General features: G+C 32.3%; 4 protein-coding genes across 22 annotated transcripts in view; 2 read left to right on the top strand and 2 right to left on the bottom strand.

Moving 5' to 3' along the window:
* Positions 1-355: 355 nt before the first annotated feature.
* Positions 356-5,549, top strand: LOC119830421 (prenylated Rab acceptor protein 1). Of its 2 annotated transcripts, none has more exons than XM_038353444.1 (6): positions 356-492; positions 1,926-2,028; positions 2,527-2,630; positions 3,404-3,488; positions 3,732-3,840; positions 5,081-5,549. In XM_038353444.1, exons 1-6 carry the CDS (start codon positions 422-424, stop codon positions 5,182-5,184), a joined length of 576 nt encoding a protein of 191 aa, XP_038209372.1. In that variant the 5' UTR covers positions 356-421; the 3' UTR covers positions 5,185-5,549. The 2 variants fall into 2 exon arrangements, with proteins under 2 accessions (XP_038209372.1, XP_038209371.1); XM_038353443.1 differs by having other exon boundaries at positions 358-513.
* A 374-nt stretch (positions 5,550-5,923) lies between these two features.
* Positions 5,924-8,588, bottom strand: LOC119830412 (transcription factor E2F7-like). Its single transcript, XM_038353434.1, has 3 exons — positions 8,191-8,588; positions 7,786-8,119; positions 5,924-7,712 (listed from the first exon to the last, which is right to left on the bottom strand). Exons 1-3 carry the CDS (start codon positions 8,376-8,378, stop codon positions 7,233-7,235), a joined length of 1,002 nt encoding a protein of 333 aa, XP_038209362.1. The 5' UTR covers positions 8,379-8,588; the 3' UTR covers positions 5,924-7,232.
* Positions 8,589-9,690: 1,102 nt separating this feature from the next.
* On the top strand, positions 9,691-12,207 carry LOC119829967 (protein cereblon-like). The gene is made up of 4 exons (XM_038352735.1): positions 9,691-9,824; positions 9,917-10,122; positions 10,661-10,826; positions 12,092-12,207. The coding sequence occupies exons 1-4, from the start codon at positions 9,755-9,757 to the stop codon at positions 12,121-12,123; spliced, it is 474 nt and encodes a 157-aa protein (XP_038208663.1). The 5' UTR covers positions 9,691-9,754; the 3' UTR covers positions 12,124-12,207.
* Positions 12,208-12,534: 327 nt separating this feature from the next.
* LOC119829966 (TLD domain-containing protein 2) overlaps positions 12,535-20,241 on the bottom strand; it is a 77,962-nt gene continuing 70,255 nt past the window's right edge. For all 18 annotated transcript variants that reach the window (XM_038352728.1, XM_038352734.1, XM_038352727.1 and 15 more), the window contains 5 exons: positions 19,598-19,716; positions 18,359-18,518; positions 15,841-16,033; positions 15,486-15,588; positions 12,535-14,853 (listed from right to left, as the gene is read on the bottom strand). In XM_038352728.1, the coding sequence (XP_038208656.1) occupies positions 14,718-14,853; positions 15,486-15,588; positions 15,841-16,033; positions 18,359-18,518; positions 19,598-19,716 (711 nt within the window). In that variant the 3' untranslated portion in view covers positions 12,535-14,717. The remainder of the gene's footprint in view (positions 14,854-15,485; positions 15,589-15,840; positions 16,034-18,358; positions 18,519-19,597; positions 19,717-20,241) is intronic.

Here is a 20,241-nt window from a genome sequence, read left to right as displayed (position 1 = left end):
GCTAGCAAAGATAGTCCAGCAATCGATGGTATATGAAGTGTATACATTTATTTAAGTATTTCAATAGAATCTTTTGTTTCCAGAGCTCATTCTATAGGATACAGAGTAATCAAAGTAGTAGCGTGACAACTCGTGACCATTTTTAACAATCAATCTTCCGTGAAAAGACTTCTTCCGTGGACTTATATGTACCTATAAAATTGAATAAAACTTGATAGTGTCTTTTATGACGCGTACGCTACATAAAGATCAAACTTTTGACAGATTTTGACTTTTCTATGTTCTACTGTCTACATCATCTCCTATACAAATGTCAGTTGCACAGAGTACTTTAATGTCAGATGTCACTTGTCAACACCCGTCTGTATTAAGGTGTTTCTGGTTATTTATAAAATATATACATTCTTACTAACTTCATAAAATGTCTGAAAATGTAAACATAGATCTTTCTGGTGAAATAAACGCTACAACAGAAAAAAAAGGTTTTCAAAAGTATGTTAATGATATGGAATTGTAAGTCTATAACTTCTACTAACAAACATTTAGAAATATGTATGTACGTGGAACATGATTTTATATAGTATTTATATAGCACCTTTCAATTTTAATCAGTAATATATTTAATATATTGCTTTATAATCGTTATCTTCTTCCATAATTTATGTATTGTAATGTGTATTGTTATATATTGTTTACTTAGTCAATTTTGGTGGATTTATGGTGTGTTATGGTTATTGCAGATGGCGGGTAAATTCGATAGTCCTAAATAAACTAGTAGCTGGTTCTTTATAATATAAATACTTGCTTACCTGGCAAACAGATAAACAGACAATTTCATAAGAATCTGAATAATTATTTTCAAGGAGCATGCATACTTGGAAACTAGACATAACAACTAAAAAACTTTAAATTAAGATAATATAAATATAGATATTCATAATTCAACTTCATTAATCTTCTGAAGTGATATTCAAAGAGTTTTGGAATACCTACATTTGCAAATAACCTAATGCACTCTTCTCAACAATTTATTTACAAATACTGCTTTGTATTTGTTGTACATTGCCATGCATTAAATGCATTGTATGTATGTTAATGCAGCAAATACAAAATGTCTACAATCTTGTATTTGTATGTGAATTGCTGAAAAGGGTACAGATAAAACCATAAATTATGTAGCAATTAAATATTTTTCTGTTATTAGCAAAATTGTATATATAAAAAGGGTTTATTTACAATAATTAAACATTTGATTTATATATTACAAGTACCACTGATTTGATGAATTCTTTTTTATTAAGTCTTATATATATTTGCTATGCACCAATCACCAATTAAGTTTTTAGAAGTATGACAGAATTATGTTCCCACAATTTTGCCAATGCCCTGATGAATTCTTGAAATCAGTTCCTCTGAAATTAAATAAATGAATGAGCCAATGATATGTACTTATTTCTTTGCTATAAAAACAAGCACTACAGTCTACACAACATGCTATTATGGCCATTTGGCCAAAGAAGTAGTAATGGCATTGCGGTTGATGCATAAATGCAATGTTTCATCCCTACAGCACTAAAATATTTATATTAATCATATTTATACAATCATTATGTATGATTAGGTTACCACCAGCAGCTTCATTCACCTTTCTTACAAAAAAGAACAGCCTGTCAGTACCTAGCCTTCAAACTCTCCACAAATACAAAAATTGTATAAAAAAAAATGTTATGTTGTGATGACATGAGAGTTTGACAAATAATCATCAAATATTCATATGTAGGAATACACTTTTAAATATATCATTTTAGTAAAGAGTATGGATAATTTTTCTTGAATAACTAAAAAATTTTGTTGAAATAAAGTACAGATTAAGTAGTATCTGTATTTGTATTTTTATTTTTATTATGTATGCTAATGTTTTTAAGGCTACTGCAACATGTGCGGAGTGGAGCTGGTCCAGCGCTGGTGATGGGTGTTCTTTCTACTCGTAAACCATGGACTCAATTTGTGGCTACTGATAATTTTAAAGTATGTTATGTTATGCAATGTAACGAATATTATTAATATAATTAATAATATTCATAATTATTAATATATATAATTAAATATTATTAATTATATTAATATAATTAATGGTATGATTTGTTATTAGCTTCAGGCAGATATCAAAAGTAGTATTTAATATTATTTTTCTCACTTAATTGCTACAGTTTTTATTTAATCATTTTTTACTATCTTTTATTCTTCTGCCCTCAAGGGGTGTTGGCAGAATATCAGCGTCAGGGTCCCATTGACTAACATTTATGTCGAGCCAAGACCCATTTTAAGAACACAGTGCACATTTGTCTCTGTCCTGTTTTTTCCTCTGTGTTTTTTCTTTGTTTAATTGTTGTTATTTTGTAATTGTCGTGTATTTTATGTGTTCTTTTAATAAACGTCTAATCTATCAAATCTATCTAAAAGATCTCATTTAGCTACCCTCTTTAATTTTAAAACTTAATTATTAAAAAAATATTTTATTTACAGGCCCCAGCATCAATACCTCGATTATCGCGACGATTTTACAGAAATGTGGAATATTTTCAAGCTAACTATTTAATGATATTTCTGGGCCTATTTGCTTATTGTTTGTAAGTATCAAAAATGTTATAATTCAGTTGTACTTGTATTCATTCATTTACAAGATAAAGACTATTCCTATCATGTAAAAATAAAAATAATAATCACGTTTTTTTCATGATGGAAAGTTTTCTAAAAGGGTATGCTTTAAGTTCCTTTAACGAGGAGTGATATCCGACGTAATTACTAATTACCGCAGTTCATTTACTCATTGGGACACCGGGATAAACAAAACATACTCTATCTCTTTCTTACTTGTTTATTTGCTCACTGCCACAGGGCTCACGAATACATTTCTCAAGGTCAAAGATTTTGACAACATTTGGACGACGATTTCATTAAGTAGCTCCTATTAATTATATTTAATTCCGTGTCCTGAAATGGTGATATATCAATTGTTTTTGTTCTCTGTTGAGTATTTTCTATTATTATAATTTTCCTCTTATTATTTGTGTCAGTATAAATAGGTTACAAAACTCTGCATTAATAAATACCCTGGTAGGTAGGTTTGTATTATTCTGGGATAGCTTCCAGTTGAAGCCACTTTAGGTATTGTCTAAAAAATGTAAAAAAAGTAACTTAATTTGTAGTTTATATAAAATATAGAGTGGCCAGGTTTGACTCTGAATCTTAATTGCTTTATCAATAGTTGACATAAATAATTTCAGTAACATTAGCTCAGACAGCTGCATACGGATATGTTTAAATAACTGACAATATCTCCTAGATTTGTTCACAGAATTTACCTAAAATAAAGCAATTGATAGTTTAAATGATATTTCAGGATTACATCACCATTGCTGCTGATAGCTATGGTGGCAAGCGCCTTTGGATACAAAAAACTTACATCTGGACCCAATACTTGGAAAGTATGTGACTATTTATTTGCATATTCATTTATTGTACATGATTATCATAGCTATATGTAGTAAATAGTTATATAACATTCACTTATACAAATCCTTCTTACTTCAGCCGAAAGTAAGTTCAAATTTTTACAAATAAACATTTGTATTGTGTATATTTCTTGCTTATACAATCTTTATTATTAGTATTGTTTGTATTTTAAATGCAGAAAGGTACATTAATATTGTTTATGTTGACTCCTGTAGATTGGTGGTTGGGAACTAACGAAAACTCAGCAATATATGGTGGCAGCTGGATGTTCTACCCTTCTCATGTGGTTGGCCGGTGCCGGTGCTGTACTCTTTTGGGTTCTCGGTAAATATATTAATGCTATACATTCCTCGGTATGATATGCTTAACTTTTAAGAAATTTAACTGATATTATATTCTCCTATTAACATGTTCTTATTATATAAAGATTTTTTGAAAGGAATCTAAATAAATCAACATAAATAATTTGAGCGATATAGAGAAAGGAAAGAGCATTAAGGTCACAACCGACGGTTCTTGCTCTGACCTATTTATGTGAACGCTAGTGCCTCACATGGCTGCTTGCTTCTCCTCAACACTGTTTTTTCTACATATCATTTTGTTACAATGGTGTATTCCTAATCACATTATTTGCTATGTGAATTAGAGTACAGGAAATGCTCTTAATCCCGGACGTGTAAATCTCAGATTGCTTTGGGTATTCGCCTAGATAATGCCGAAACAATCTTGTATTTGAAGTCGTTTCTCTCCAAGAAGATTGGGGTGAGCTCAATATTGTAGAGTTCAACCCCCAAAAGACACAGGTTTGCGCGTTTACCGCTCCCTATTTGTCGTAGAACATCATTTAATGGGCACTCTATTATATCGCCCAAAATCGGAATCCTTAGAGTTGAAATTCAGTTTCGAGGTTATTTAGCTAGTGAAGGCTATATTAGGCTCAAAGAAAGTTGGTGTGCTTAGTAGATCGCGATAGTACTTCAATCCGACCCACCGACTTCTCCTGTACAAATTCTCTTGTCGCCGTGATCCAACCAATGCCGCCAATTCCATCTGAACCATCTGGATGGTTGGAGGTCCATCACCGAACGCTTAAATCGTAATTTCTTTCCGCGTACGGTGGAGCTTTAGACTTGCCAGCTACGGTGTTCCCCAACAATTACGACAATGGAGCCTTCAATAAAAGAGCTTTTTTGACACTTTTTCACTTGTTGCAACACAACCAGTATTACTAGAGTCTGTACGGTGGGGACCACGTAACATCAGGTGGCCCATCTGCTCATTTGATTGCTGTGTCATAAAAAAGACTATCCGTGACCTGTGATTGAAATAGCTTAGTATATATACCCTTCCGTAATATAACTAGAACTGGATCTCCAGTTACGCGAGAATTGAATAGGTAAGACCAAAGTGCGGATAACTAAAATAATAAACAATAAACCTATATAGTTTCAACGATATGATATTATAATGAGCATTGTAAAAGTTTACTCGTTTCGAATCAACATATTTATTTCACGAAATTTTCGTATAAAGTTCGTAATAATATGCTTAATTTTTTTACCAGGTGCAACGGTGACAGTAGTTGCACTCCACGCGAGCTTCTTTGATGCGGAAGTTTTACCTGTTTCGGATGACCCTGAAAAGTTTCCTATGATAGAACAAGTCTGACAAAGCGAACTGCCTCTCTACATGCCAAACCAATGGCAGGCCCTCCGTCAAGATACCTGAAGCACTTAATAATAGAAAAACAATTGGAATATACCTAAATAATTAAATATAAATAAAAATTACAAATTTCATCATAATTCATGAACGAAGTGTTCCTATTTATCTACTTTTTCCGCAGCCGATTAGTAGTTTATTCATTTGTGTGTTTGTTATAAATTATGTATTTTACTAAACTGTAATTTTCAAGGAGTAGTACAAATTTATATTACTTTGAAAATATGTTGGCTATTGTACTAGAATTAAAAGTAATAATAATGTAATGTGTATATTTAATTGAATGTAAATAAAACTATGATTACTAAGAGTTTATTCTGTTTTAATATACATTAAGTAGTTCTTTGAATCTATTATTTAGAATTTTATTCATATCAGTACTAAGGGGCGGTCATAAATTATTATTTGTCTGAGAGCCACCCACCTGCTACAGTGAGATTAAAACTAAAAAATATCCCTTAAAATTTTTGGTAAAACTTTCCATTATTTTTTTTTTAAGTTGGTTTCATTTAGAAGAAAATGTAGTTTGGATATTGGTGATATTTGCTGATCCACCTTCTACTTCATAACTTAGACATCTCGCACGAGCAATGTCCGCCCCTTTAGATATTAAAATAAAAATGTCATACTTTTTTTAATCTATTAATCCAACATCATTAGTTAGAATATAAATAAAAAACACTTAAAAATTTGTCATATTTATTTAACAAAATATGATTACAAATTCATAATATAGACAACCTGGCATATTACCAACTAGGTACTAAGTTTCACTTTTACAAATATTAAATGAAATCATCACATTTTCTGAAGGACATGTTGACACACCAACATTTAAACCTAAATTACAGTCAATTATTAGCATTCCTACTCAGTCAAGATACATAGGTTTCATTATTTATACCATAATTGTCCTCAAATTCAATAAGGTTAATACTCTACTAGCATAAGTATTATAATTTATAATAGAAAAATTATTATAAAATTCTGCAGATATAGTATATCGTCAGGTGAAAGCTGATAGAAAAAAATATATATGAAGCTTTGTCTGAATTTTTATATGGTATTAATTTAATTATGAGCTTAATATGTCTTATTAAATACAATTAAAATAATTTTATAACATAAACATTGCATACAAATAAAAATGTAGTCAGTTGTTACATGAAGTAAATAATATTAATTAAAGTCAATAACAGGGCATTGTTAATGTACAAATATGTTATATTTGTATTGTTAAATGTGAATATGAGTATATGAAGAATCTTGAATTTGTACTTAAAGTATAATCTCACTAATCCATCCTTTCAATAATGTACCATAAATGAGTTTTTGATTCTGAAATCACCTAAAACAAGAGGAGGGCTAAAACTTCATGCATGAATAAAAGTCTAGGTAACATTTCATACAATAAAAACAAATAAATATCCAGACCTCCTTGGATGATAACAAAATAATTTTATTATTTTAATATAATTCAAAATCTAAACTTTGCTTGATTGATTAGTGAGGTTATGATATATTATTTACAGTATTTCCTTGTCTGCTTTAGATATATAAGACAGAAAATAAATATTATCAAATTTTTATCCCAATTGCACTATATTAAAATTTTCACTATTAGTAACATTTAAATAAAATTTTTAACAAAGAGAACAGTTTAGTTTTTATAAAACATTAATAAGTTCACATTCTTTATATAAAATATTCAATGGAAGACCAGTTTATTTATAGGTACTTTTACCGTAAGTTGATGCATACATAATTTTAGAAAAGTTAAGGAAGGTAGTTAAAATATTATTATATTCATAATTATAACATATAAATAGGATTTTTAGGTAAGGCTTATATTCTTAAATTCATAGAATTTAATATATGCCATAAAATATAAGATTTGGCAAGTTCATTGTATTTGTCTCATTCTTGTCAATCTTTTTAGCAATTTCTTATAAATAATAAATATAAAAATATAATATTAGTCATAGTCCAAGGATTTACAAAGTAACTCCATTATTAATTTTACTTAACTCCATATCAGCTACAAGTAAAATTTCATCCCATTTGTGTGATGGTGTGTGTGGAGGAGTGGTGACACCGAGTTTATCTGTGCTAGTAGTAGGTGTTGTGAACTCTAACTTCCGTTTGGACTTTCCAGCAAATACATGGCATGGTGTCAGCTGTTGTGAACCATGTAGCACAGCTACTGGTGTTATAGGTGATGGTGTGAAGAAAGCTGCCTTATCAAGCTTTTTTATTTTAATTCCCACATATTTAAACACTGGTTTCTTTAATATTGAATTACCATACACTTTTTCAATGAGACCAATTGAAATCAGTACATTGGCTATATCATAGAGCCTCCTCACTTTGGATTTATGTTGACGATCCATTTGCTCTGGTGATAATGTGGACTTACATTTAGAGTTTGTGTCTATGAGTACACTTACAGCCATTTCTAAATTAATCAGTCTGTTCTGTAAGTAAAATAGCATTCATTAAAATAAGAGTACTAAAATAAAACAGACTTAAAATAAAGAAAATACTTACAGGAGGCTCTACTAAAAAGAGCATAAGAAATCTTTGTGCTAATACTCCAAGAGTCTTATGCTTGGGGGCTGGTGGCTTTGGTGCCTTTCCCCGGAGTACTTCAGACAGTCTTAAATTTTCTCCTTGCTTTTTTAACATCTTTAAAAATGAATTCAATCTTGAAGCGCCATGCCAAAGATACGTATTTTTCCTCTTGTGGACTGCACATTGCATAGCTTCTAAAATGTTGATTATGTCATACATACGCCGTTTCTCTACTCCCAGGCGAGCTGCTGTGCTATCTAGTTGTAGCTCAACTGGACCATTTCCATGCAATGGATAAAGATCGAGAAATCTGAAATATTTTATTATGAGTAGGTTTTTGAAAAAAGTAATATTAACACTCTCGTATTTGAATATACTTACTTATCGCATAATATTTGTAAAGATTTTTCTTTGCGGTGAACTGTGCTCGGCGGCGGCGTGGGATAATGCAAGGCCACATTTGTCAACAATTTTAAATTTGCTGTCGGGGAAACATAGTTTGACGAATTGGTAACTTCAGTGAGCACGCATCGTTTTGGAGTAGAAATTAAATTATCATCTTCATACATTTTGTGAGAACATTATGTAAATATCCTACGTAGAAATATTCGCGTACTTTTTGACACTTGAACAAATTCAAGTTGGCTGTATTTTAGATGCTTAAAAAGACAGGTTCGTTTGTAGCAATCATTATGAAATTGGTTTTCTTTCACTCATTTAATTTGTTAATATAACTTCTTTAAAAAGTTACTAACCTAACCGTAAACAACTTTGACAATTGACATAAGTAAATGCGCGCGAGCTTTAAAGGATAAAAAATTTACTACGTTTCATTTTACTGATTCCCGTTTTTTATCTTTTCCCGAGTGAAAATGGCTTCAAAATAGCCACAAATATATGACTTTAATGCAATTTTTTAATTAAGTTAAACATACATTTTGTATGTGGGAGTCGAGCACACGGCAAGAAATCCACACTCCTCACTGAAAACCGGAGTGAAATAGTAGCATGCTACTTTTTCGTTTGGTGAATGGGGAAGCCGTCGGCCTATATCTTTATCCTTCCCAGTCCTTTCCTTCATACCTCTCGTCAATGCTTTCTTAATCCCTTTCCAACGTAAAGTCGGCAATCCATTTGTAGAGGCGTAATGTTTGCAATCGACCTTAAAACTCTGCAAATATTATTATACTGTTAAGTAGCGCTTACCATCAGACGACCCACCAGCTCCATTGTCAACGATGATATAAAAAAACTTCTCTTTTTGTTTTCCTTTGCTTTATCCCCTTTTTTGAGGTCGGCTCTCTTCGTTCTCATACACCAGGATATATTCTATGTTGTTACATATCCCAGGCCTATCACGTCTAAGACCCCTTCTTCTATTCGGTAAATTTAGAGTTTTTACTACGTGGTTAGTTATCTATGAATGAATACGAGATCATTTTACATATTAATAAATCTCGGGATACCGTTTATTCAAAAACAAAATACGATACCAGAAAATATAACCGCCATAAGAATATTTTTTGTAACCCGTGATAACGGAAAATTTGTATTAAGACATAAATTCTTCGCTAAATGCGATTACACTTTCCTAGAATTAGGGAAGTGTAACAAACTTTAATCTGTGGTATGTCTCTATTATGCATTATGCCAGATAATATTGTCATGTGTCAAATAATTACTAAGCAATACATACCTACGATCGGCTTGATTTATTAATTTAGGATTGGATTGTTTATCAGATTATTGTTTATGTCTTATGATGTGTTAAATGTCAATCTTGTTCAGTGTCTAATTTATATTTATATTTTTAACCCATGAATGAGCTCCACGTCTTATGAAATTTAACTGATTGAATTGATAACAGGTAAGTCAAATACTTCGCAACAAATACATCTTGCATTGTGATAATATGTCATTTCAATGTTGATAATATTTTATTTCGATGTTGGCGATGCTTATACTTTTAATTTTTTTGAACGTAATCTTGTCTTCATCTTATGCTGTTAAACATGGTGCTTGCAATAATATTATCCATATTCATTCAAATTTTATACGGTTTTCTTAGTATTTTTAATAATTTATCTGCACGTTCCATTTATTTCAGATCCAAATATACTGTGCCGAACTTGTGGTAACAACATATTGAAAGCTAGTGACATAATTTCAAAAGAAAGTCCATCGTCTCTATATTCTTTTAATGATACAATATTTAATGAGGAAAGTTCATTGGTGCAAATATTAAGAAGAGAAGTTATATTTCAATTCACTATAGTTACTTCTAACCAATCTAATTGTATTGGATTTGGAGAGGTAAGAACAAACTACTCAATACCTATATTCTAAAATTAAAAGTGGAATCTTTGTATCTTGAAACAGGAGAAATGAGTATCGCCTTTTGCAAGGAAAATGTCAAATATAATTGGAATTGGTATATTTCATATAGATTTGGCACAAAAAAAAAAGATTTTTTTTTTAGAATTTTATTTAAAACTACTACTTTGGTCAAATTTCAGTCCTTATTCAATACAACACATTCATAACAATGTTGTAATATGGATAATCATGTCAACTTGTTTGCTTCCTTTCCTACTAAATTTAATTAAACGAGAACAACTCTACACAGTAAGTGTTAAGAGATAATAATTTATTTTGATTTAATAATTTAATAATTAAATTTATGTTGATTATATAAATATATATGTTTTAAACCCTTTTTTGAAAGACAAATTGTTAATTATTAGGGAAAACTAGACTTGAAATGCATCTGCCAAATAACAATTTATGTAGAAAACAAAAAAATTATCATGAAGCTTAACTTGTCATTTACATCATTTTATTTTATTTTCAGTGGGAGAAAGAAGAATTGTGGTTTCCCGGATATCACTGGAAACCATGCTTATGCCCTGAATGTGGAGATATAATCGGATGGCTCTTTGAAAATCATAACCCAGAACAAACCTATACATTTAATCGCTTTTATGCACTTATATTGCCTAATCTTCTAAGTGAAAAAGGTAATTCTTCATTATTTCTATAGTATACTTATTATACTGTTTTCATAATAACTTGAAATTTCATAAAAATGCAAATAACTTTTGTACATGTGAGCAAATCTAAGGCCATATAAATTATATTATTTTACATAATATAAGTATATTATGTCAAATAATTCTTTAATTAAAATAATTTTTCTTATAACTGGATACAATGTCTTCGCTCCTCTGATACAAAAGTGAACAGATCCTATTAACTGTTATTATCAAATGTACCCAAATAATCACAATTTATCATGTTCCTAATATAATTAGGATACTAGCTGTGACCCGCGGTTGAAACCGCGTAAGCGTGCTGCGTAACCGTATCCCGTAGGAATATCGGTATAAAAAGTGCCTATGTGTTATTTCAGTTGTCCAGCTATCTACGAAGCAAAATAGTATTATTATTCACCAATAGATTTCAGGAAAAAAAAAACACGAATATGACCTTATTTCAGTTGTCCAGCTATCTACGAAGCAAAATCTTATACCTTTAAACGAGCAATTCTTGTATATATATATATATATAATTGGAATCTCGGAATCGGCTCCAACGATTTTCATGAAATTTGGTATATAGGGGGTTTCGGGCGCGGTAAATCGATCTAGCTAGGAATTTTTTTTTTGAAAATGTCATATTCGTGTTTTATTCGTGTTTTATCGACTTAAGTACCTTGCGTTTGAGTAGTCCCAATTTATTATGATTCTTCCTGACATCTAATGGCGAATAATAATACTATAAATGCGAAAGTTTGTGAGGATGGATGCATATGTATGCGTGCGTCTGTTACTCTTTCACGCAAAAACTACTGAACCGATTGCAATGAAATTTGCTTCGTAGATAGCTGGACAACTGAAATAACACATAGGCACTTTTTATACCGATATTTCTACGGGATACGGACTTACGCGGTTTCGACCGCGGGTCACAGCTAGTAGTATTATTATTCACCAATAGATAGAGAAAAAAAAAAACACGAATAAAACACGAATATGACATTTTCTAAAAAAAATTCCTAGCTAGATCGATTTATCGCCCCCGAAACCCCCCGTATACTAAATTTCATGAAAATCGTTGGAGCCGATTCCGAGATTCCATAATGGGATATTTGTGTTCCTCGATTATTGTTTTGATAAGTGTAACCATGGGAAATTTCAAAATTTCTCATTTATAAAGCATATCAATGCTATAAAACTAAAAATTAAATTAAAGTGCAACCATTACAAATTATTTCACATTTCAGTTTTACAGTCGCTCATCTCATATCCAGTTTAATAAACAATGGCCGAGCTATCAACTGAAGATAAAGATTTTCTAGCTCAATGTGAAGAGCAGTTCAAAGATAGATATACAGAAAAAGATGAAGAATTTATGAGAGTGTTCAATGCAGAACCCTCTGTGCCTCCTATTTTAGAAAATAATTTTAATAATTCATGGCATAAACGCCGCAATAACAGGCGGTATAACCCGTATGATAGAGAAAGATATAATAACAGAGATAGAAGATATCATGAGACAGGATCCCGTGACAGCTACCATGAAAGAGGCTCCAGTGAAAACTATCATCGAGGTTACAGTGACTATCATCAAGATGGTAGAAGCTATGGTAACCGATATGATAGAAGACAATACTGAATTTAAATCTTAGCATAAGATAAATGAAGGATATAAAATAAAATAAATACGTTTTTTCAAAAGAATATATTCTCAGTTATTATGGCTTGATTTACATTTTAACAACTTAGAAATTACAATAGATCACCTGAAATAATACAGCTACAGCAGTTAATGAAAAATTAAAGTCAAACAAATAAATATACATTCCTCATTACTACTCAACAATATTTATTATAATTAAATTTTTTAACAATTATGCCAATATAATTATATGCCGTAAAACAAGTTCGATTCCTATGACAATCTGACGGTAAACGATAACAATCTATAGTACTGCATGGACAGATGCACTTGCAAATAAATGTGCTTAACAATGCCTTAGACAATTTTTCGATGCCGCTACAACTATGAACGATTACAAATAATTACGATACTGCATAAAAATATATGTCACCAATAATCTCATAGCTTAAATCTTTAGCCCTTATAATGAAAGAATAATAGGATTTGCTGATGTCAGCTACTAGTCTCACGATAGCTTCATGCTCTACAATGCGAATAATTGACATAATGTAAAAATAAGCTGCCCTAGCCAACTGATGCGACACGGTTCCACCTTTGGAGTGCAACGTCGCTGCAACGTTTCACATAAAGGCCCACATACAATTAACTTTAACAGTTAACATTGCAACGGCGTGAATGTCTATATTACATAAATCCATAGTCGAACACTATTTCTACGGTCCTCTAAAACCCAGCAAACTAGAATGTTACACTAAAATATTGCACAAAATTTCCAAGGTACTATTATGGTTAAACTTGTATAATATGCTTAACACAAACTACCGAAGAGGGTCATAGGCATGTTAGCGATAACTTATGACCAGAAACCTGAGTAACACCATGCTAAGTGACACAATTACTAAGCACAATGACGATTACATTCATTAAGCTTTCTAATAACTATATCTTTACTAATTTATAATACATTATCAATTTATTGGCTACTCATTTATGTACTCAAGCGATTACATCGTAAAACAATTTTATCATTACTTATAAAACATAAATTTAAATACTTATGAATGTAACATTGAATACATTCCCGCTAAATATGGTGAATAGTGTACCAAAGATACTCAAATAAACAGCTAACGATAATGTTACAGTATAATAATTCCATTATACAATAAAATGCCATATCAATCAAATCACAGTGAAGTGTAAACGTAAATTATGCTCACTAACTTAAGAATATGACTAATATACAAACAGACATGAAAACAAAACATATATACTCCACTACTACGTAAACTAAACCTAATAATTACTGATAGTGTCACCAGTTCTAATACAGATGCAGTTTAATAATAAAGAGTGAACCAGTCACGTTCGTTTATTTGGCAAGTTCCCTCCGCTGTTGCCAGAAGACCTTCGGATGCAGTACTACGGTAAATAATGCGAACATCGACAAAACAACGTGAACATTATATAAACATTAACTGGGTAACACCGATACACAGCTTCCTAAACACAATGATCATTTGTTTCACTACGGCCAATGAGAAAAGCTCGGCCAAGTGATATGCGCTTTGGTTTGTACTGTCATAGGGTTGTTGACTTTGTAAATTTTAATCGTATAAAAGATGCTATGTATATACTAATAGGTAAAACTGCGTTCTATAAAAACGATAAAATTTTGATGGAAAAAAAATCGAGCTATACAATGCTTTAAAGTTATTTTATTTTAGAGCGTTACAATTTAATATCAGTCAACAACCCGTAAAACGAGTGTATAGTAAAATTTCGTTTTCACAAATGTAACAGTAATTTGGTCTGATATGAGACGAGCCTTTCCCCATTGCGCCACCTACAAATATAAATTTCTACCGAACATCGTACATCGATTGTATGTCATTACAAATACGTTTACCATGTTAACAACGTTACAATAATAATTGAATTGACACGTAATCTTGTTGGGAGCTCACCCGCGGCGGCCCCTCCTTACATACGAACGACAATTGACTAGGATTGATGCACTCGGCGAGAGTCGGCCGCGACCGGGCGCGTCCCTCGTCCGCGGCCGCGCGACCGCGCGACCGCGCAACGGCGCGTCGGCGCGACGGCACGGAACGAAAGCGTCGAGTTGCAGTACTTGTGACTAGAGATAGCCCGGTCGGGGTCGACGGGTTGCGGTGTCATATTCTCGTAGCAAATTTCATAAGACAGGTTGAAGCTGGGGGGGGAGTTCATATGAAGGTCCAGCACTCCATGATCTTGACGATGAAGTCCTCGCGCGTGCTGAGCGGCTCGTTGCCGTACGTGGTGCAGCGCTGCGTGCGCCCCAGGTACAGGTCGCCGTCCAGCCAGATGCCGAACTTGCCGCTGCAATGTACACCGCATACGATTAGCAAACAAACAAAGACGAGAAATCCCTCATAGGACGCCTGTGTCCCAGCAGTGGGAACATATATGAGCTGATGATGAAAAACAATAAATTTATACCAGTAAATAGCTGAAAAAGCCAACGTTGTTCTGACAGGATATCCTAATTACCTAGCGGTATAAAATATACCTACTTTATAACATTATTACATAGAATACACAAAAAAAGGCCACAATGCACGATTTTAATTACAATGCAACTAAAACATAATTATAAGGATGTATGAATGCATTTCATCGCTAATAACAATAATTAAATGTTAAAACAAACACCAAACATCACCGACGGATCGATCAAAGATTTATGTGATACATAAAATATAAATCTAATAAAAACAAGATTATAATTTATAATCAATTATGGTTCATAGATTAAAATAAAATAATAACAATAAAAGAAGGCGGGGTCAGATATGTTAAACTGACCGATATCATCGATTACCTACATACTTATACAACTACGTGCGAATGTCTCTTAGCCGTTTTAAAATAGGAAATATTAGACTGCCTCGTTTTAATATTTTTTTAATGAAATATACAAATATCATAAATAAAAAAAAAATCAAACATACTCTCCAGCGCCAATAGATATGTTGTCGTTACTCCCCCTGATGAAGTACATGTTGTCACCGGTCCAACCCCAGTATTTGAATTTCGTATTGAATGCTGGTTGTTCTGTAGAAAAAAAAAAATAGTATTATTTAATTTTAACTGCATACTTAAAATTTGTTTGTACTAGCGTGGGAACAGTTTTTCAGATTCTCTTCTCAAACTCCGTCACGTTTACAAACATTCCATTGTAGATTTGCGTTACAAAATTTATATTTATCATTACACGATGTTTATGTTTTGTCAGTGGTTTGTCTATTACGATTCTTTCAAATAATTGATTTCAGTTTAGTCATATTTTGATGATTTCAAGCTCACCTTCTTTGTCGTCTTTGTCCTCGTCCTTCTTTTCTTTGACGTCATCGTCCTTGTCTTTGATCTCGTCTCCCTTGTCGGAGAGCGCTCGCGGGCGCGGCTCGTCCACCCGCTGGAAGGCGAACAGCAGCGACTCGCCCGTCCCGTAGAAGTGTTCCGAAGGACGCAGTGCGCATGACGTCAGCGCGCCAAACACCTACAAACAGAAGTATTTAGAATGAGATAATTGAGAATTTGAACCGTGAAAAAATATTTGTGAATAGAAATTCGAATTGTTTTTGGGAAATGTAATTTTTAATTTTTTATCCTCTTCGATAACTCCATAACATAAACAAGGAACAAACAAAACAACAAACCGGATATCAAGATTCCTGTTTTATCCCAAGAGATCATTTAAACGAGATAAAAAGCATCCTATCACCCTAGTCAGCCCATACCCTATCTGTATACCAAATATCATCAAAATTTGTTCTGTGGTTTTAGCGTGATTAACGGACAAACATCCAAACAAACAAACTTTCACATTTATAATATTTGTGTGATAGTTTGATTACAGAAGTCCTATAAATTACTGAATCTTTTTAAATCAACTTACAAAAATTGATTAAATAATTGAGATTTACACAGTTAAAAGTATAGATAACATCAACATTTTTATGTGGTTATATTCTATATGGATTATTAAAACAAATTGGATAAAAACAAGTCTCGGGCGACAGTAATTTAAAACTACTTTAATACATCTATTGTATAGTATAGCCTATAAGCATACTGTAAGATATATATTCTGGACCTATTAAAAACACATTACCGACATGAACCACACATAACAACATTATTTTACTCACAATAATTCTAAATTACAGATTACATTTGTCAGTTTACTTAGTTTCAAATTATATTAAGGATTATTTTCCGAATCAGATACCTACGATGTATTTCCTTCCACAATACAATAAAATAAAATGAATAACATTTTGATGAGTCGCGCTTGCTATTATTACAATAAAGAAAAGGTTCTTGTTATCGGTATAAATTAAATTTATTTTCACTTAACCATAACGATATAATTATTACGAATATGAATCGTTAAAACGTTTCTTTAGTGCAATAAGGTCTGATGCGAGAACTGAATTTGGAGTGAGTTTTTTGGTAACATATAAATATTGTCATCTTCTTAATATTTGTAAATACATATAAACAAAGTCTATAAAGCAAAATACATATTTTATCCATATTTATACCTAGAGGACTGTTAGTAGCTTCTCACATTTCTTTAAATACCGAATAAATTTTTTTAATCTATGTTCGGTAAATGAGTAAAATGGTATACATATCAATAACAAATCTATACGAATTATAAAAGATGAAGAGTGTATTTTTGCTTGAACGCATACATCTCAGGAACTACTTGAACCACGAATTTAGAAATTTCTTTTACAATACGACGTGAACAAGCAAATAACGTTTGCTGAATTCAATATGATAAATTAATTCAATTAAAATTCTTGTCTATATTCATGCGAACTAACGGTGATTTAACATGGACATGGTAGAGTAGGTCAGAAAGGTCATCATAAATATTTAGTAGCATAACCTAAGCCCGAATAATCCAATTAGATAATGTACAGCATATGTCAGCACACCTAGTGTTTGAACTAACATCACTTGTACTAGATTATAAAATGATTGCACGTCTTGGAATGTTAATACCTATACTTAAGAATCTTTTAAATGTCAAATAGCTTTTACGTTATCTATGGACCTGACTTATGGTTATAAAAAAATTAACATTCCATGAAAGCTTTTTCGCGGGTATAATAAACGTTAGATAATATTATGCAATAGATTATATTACATATTATTTGCGAAATGATCAGCTCATTTGCACATAAGCGCGGTATAATTATTTATTATTATACAGTTAATTATTTGCCTAATAATTATTTATACATATATGCGATTAGAAACACGGTAATTAATACAACTAGAATGCGTTCAGGCGTGTTTCATTTCCGGTTCGGTTCTCGCCGTCTTTTTAAAAGAATATATGAAAAATAATTCAATTATATATTTATACACCTTGTTCTCATACACACGTAGGTAAATTAGATTTTGCTTTCTTGTTTGTATACTATATTACATTACTATATTATATTACAATGCGCTCACATGTTAACAAGCGCATTGTTAATATTCAAATTAAATCCCATTACTTTATGGTATTTTCAGCACAAACCCGCTAATTAGCTGTATAATATGGAAGTCTATTTCATTAAAGTTCGGCATATTCATTTTTCATTAAAAATTATACAAGGTTTCACCAGTATTACGAATCCATAGTCTTTAAATATATTAATTTGAATTTTCTTTCATGTGAGATTATTGTATAAGTGGTATTACTGCGAAAGTTGCTTACACTTATATTTGATAAATGCATAAGATAGGATGATTTTATTAAACGTCTGTAGTTTATGTTCCATAAATAAAATAAAAAGAAAGCAGTCGAGTATTCACTCACGTTATTATCGGTGTCCTGTATGACGAGCAGCACGGGACTGTCGACGCGCTGCATCTTGCGGTACATGGACGCGAGCGAGAAGCCGTGCTGGCTCGTGCTGAACGCGAGCGACCACATGTAGCCCTGCGCGCGCGCCGGCAACACGCTGCACAGCTTCTCCCTGAATGCGCATACAGTACCAATGTGAGATACCCTTCTGAAGACATTTTAGCTGGATTCATTCTTTCAGTTTATATGAGAGAGATTAAAATCCTTTATGATTGAAACAGACAGGTCCAGGCATCATTAGGGATATGAGAGGAGACTATGCTTTCTGTCTCTATTGGAAGTTAAGCTTACGATTAATTTTGGCTGAAATGCTTACGAACCTCTGATTCATGGAAATGGAATGAGCATCGAATTGTAATTAAGCTGGCTTTATTATAGCAATTTAGTATATAGTATATGTATATGTATATAGTAATGTGTTGCTAGGTTTGGGCTTCTTGGCTCTCTTATTATCTCCAAGCATAAATAGCTATAAGCGCATCATTTAATGCCCCTCATAAATGTTGTCTCAAATCTTAATACAGATTTAGATATCTGGACCGGTCCAATTTTAAAGTTGTTTATTTACTGATTCGCACTAAAAATGCAAACTTTCTCAATTGATCGAACATTTCATGTGAAAGTAACGATTAAATAAAGATAAGCGTGCTCGTTCTCACTCAATATTGCGCAAAATGAGTCGCATGTTATTTATACACAATCACATTACAATTCATGGCCAACATTTCACCCGTATGAAAATATCCCTCGTCAATTCAATACCTACTTGATATTATGATATCCCCGCACATTGTATCAGCATCAACTTCGTTTATAAAATCGTTCTTACAGAGGCCGTAGCCTCTGTTGAATTAAACATACTATGTTAACATTGTTTTTACGCTACACTCGAATGTTTCAGAATATAAGAAACGAACGCAGCAAGGCGTAACTTGCAACTGCTCGAATTGGCGCAATTAAATATGTACATATTCAGAACATTTAACGCAATTCTAATAACATATCTTTATTCTATTAAAGTCTAATATTGACGAGTGATTTGTTTGAAATTACTGATTGAATGTAATTACTAATGGATTCATTTGGATATGTTGATTGATGCAGAAGGACATACATATAACTGAACTTTAGAGAAGAAGGCATGGACGTAAACATAAGTTAATTTCAATTATGACTGATCCAGTTATTTACCTGTGTTCCATGGTGAAGATCTCGGAGGTGCCGATGAGGTCGGGGGGCGAGAACTCCATGTCAACGGAGGCGCCAGACGAGTAAAGCGCTCGCCGCAGCTCATCGCTCATCGACAGCACCTGTTACGGCACATTATGGACTTTAATATACTTCCATATATAACCTACCCGTTGAAACATAAATAGAACACGTGCAACATCACGTTTCCAAGCTGCAGAATGTCAAGAAGTTTTATTTTCCATAAATAGACCCGTACATTAGATTAAACATGTTCTAGAAAAATTAATGCCTCTATGCCATATTAATGATTACATCAAAAAATATTTTAAAGTCAACACATATTTAGAAGCCTACATCGCGTATCTCGGAAAAAAACAGACCTCGTTCATATTCATAAACCTGTTCCCACATTGATGATAACGGTGTGAATAACGCGTTACTTTTTAAAATAGAGAAATCTTATAATATTCATACTTTATCCTCGACGTTCAATCCCTACTAATATTATAAATGCGAAAGTAACTCTGTCTGTCTGTCTGTCTGTTACGCTTTCACGCCTAAACCACTGAACCGATTTTCACAAAATTTGGTATGAAGATAGAAATGAACTTGGGAAAGGACATAGGATACTTTTTATCGCGAAA

This window comes from Zerene cesonia, chromosome 11 (genome assembly GCF_012273895.1).
Source record: "Zerene cesonia ecotype Mississippi chromosome 11, Zerene_cesonia_1.1, whole genome shotgun sequence".
Classification (NCBI taxonomy): Eukaryota; Metazoa; Arthropoda; class Insecta; order Lepidoptera; family Pieridae; genus Zerene; species Zerene cesonia.
Note: the sequence above shows the minus strand (reverse complement) of the source record. Positions and strands in the feature narration are given on the sequence as shown.

What these genes read in the sequence shown, in the direction of transcription:
- LOC119830421 (XM_038353443.1), top strand. Translation starts at nt 422, where the DNA reads ATGTCTGAAAATGTAAACATAGATCTTTCTGGTGAAATAAACGCTACA. An exon ending in GGCCTATTTGCTTATTGTTT is followed by an intron (nt 2,631 to 3,403) that starts GTAAGTATCAAA and finishes ATGATATTTCAG; the next exon opens with GATTACATCACCATTGCTGC. An exon ending in CTGGACCCAATACTTGGAAA is followed by an intron (nt 3,489 to 3,731) that starts GTATGTGACTAT and finishes TGACTCCTGTAG; the next exon opens with ATTGGTGGTTGGGAACTAAC.
- LOC119829967 (XM_038352735.1), top strand. Translation starts at nt 9,755, where the DNA reads ATGTTGGCGATGCTTATACTTTTAATTTTTTTGAACGTAATCTTGTCT. An exon ending in ATTGTATTGGATTTGGAGAG is followed by an intron (nt 10,123 to 10,660) that starts GTAAGAACAAAC and finishes TTTTATTTTCAG; the next exon opens with TGGGAGAAAGAAGAATTGTG. An exon ending in TAATCTTCTAAGTGAAAAAG is followed by an intron (nt 10,827 to 12,091) that starts GTAATTCTTCAT and finishes TTCACATTTCAG; the next exon opens with TTTTACAGTCGCTCATCTCA.
- LOC119830412 (XM_038353434.1), bottom strand. Translation starts at nt 8,378, where the DNA reads ATGTATGAAGATGATAATTTAATTTCTACTCCAAAACGATGCGTGCTC. An exon ending in TTACAAATATTATGCGATAA is followed by an intron (nt 8,120 to 8,190) that starts GTAAGTATATTC and finishes AAAATATTTCAG; the next exon opens with ATTTCTCGATCTTTATCCAT. An exon ending in TCTTTTTAGTAGAGCCTCCT is followed by an intron (nt 7,713 to 7,785) that starts GTAAGTATTTTC and finishes TTTTACTTACAG; the next exon opens with AACAGACTGATTAATTTAGA.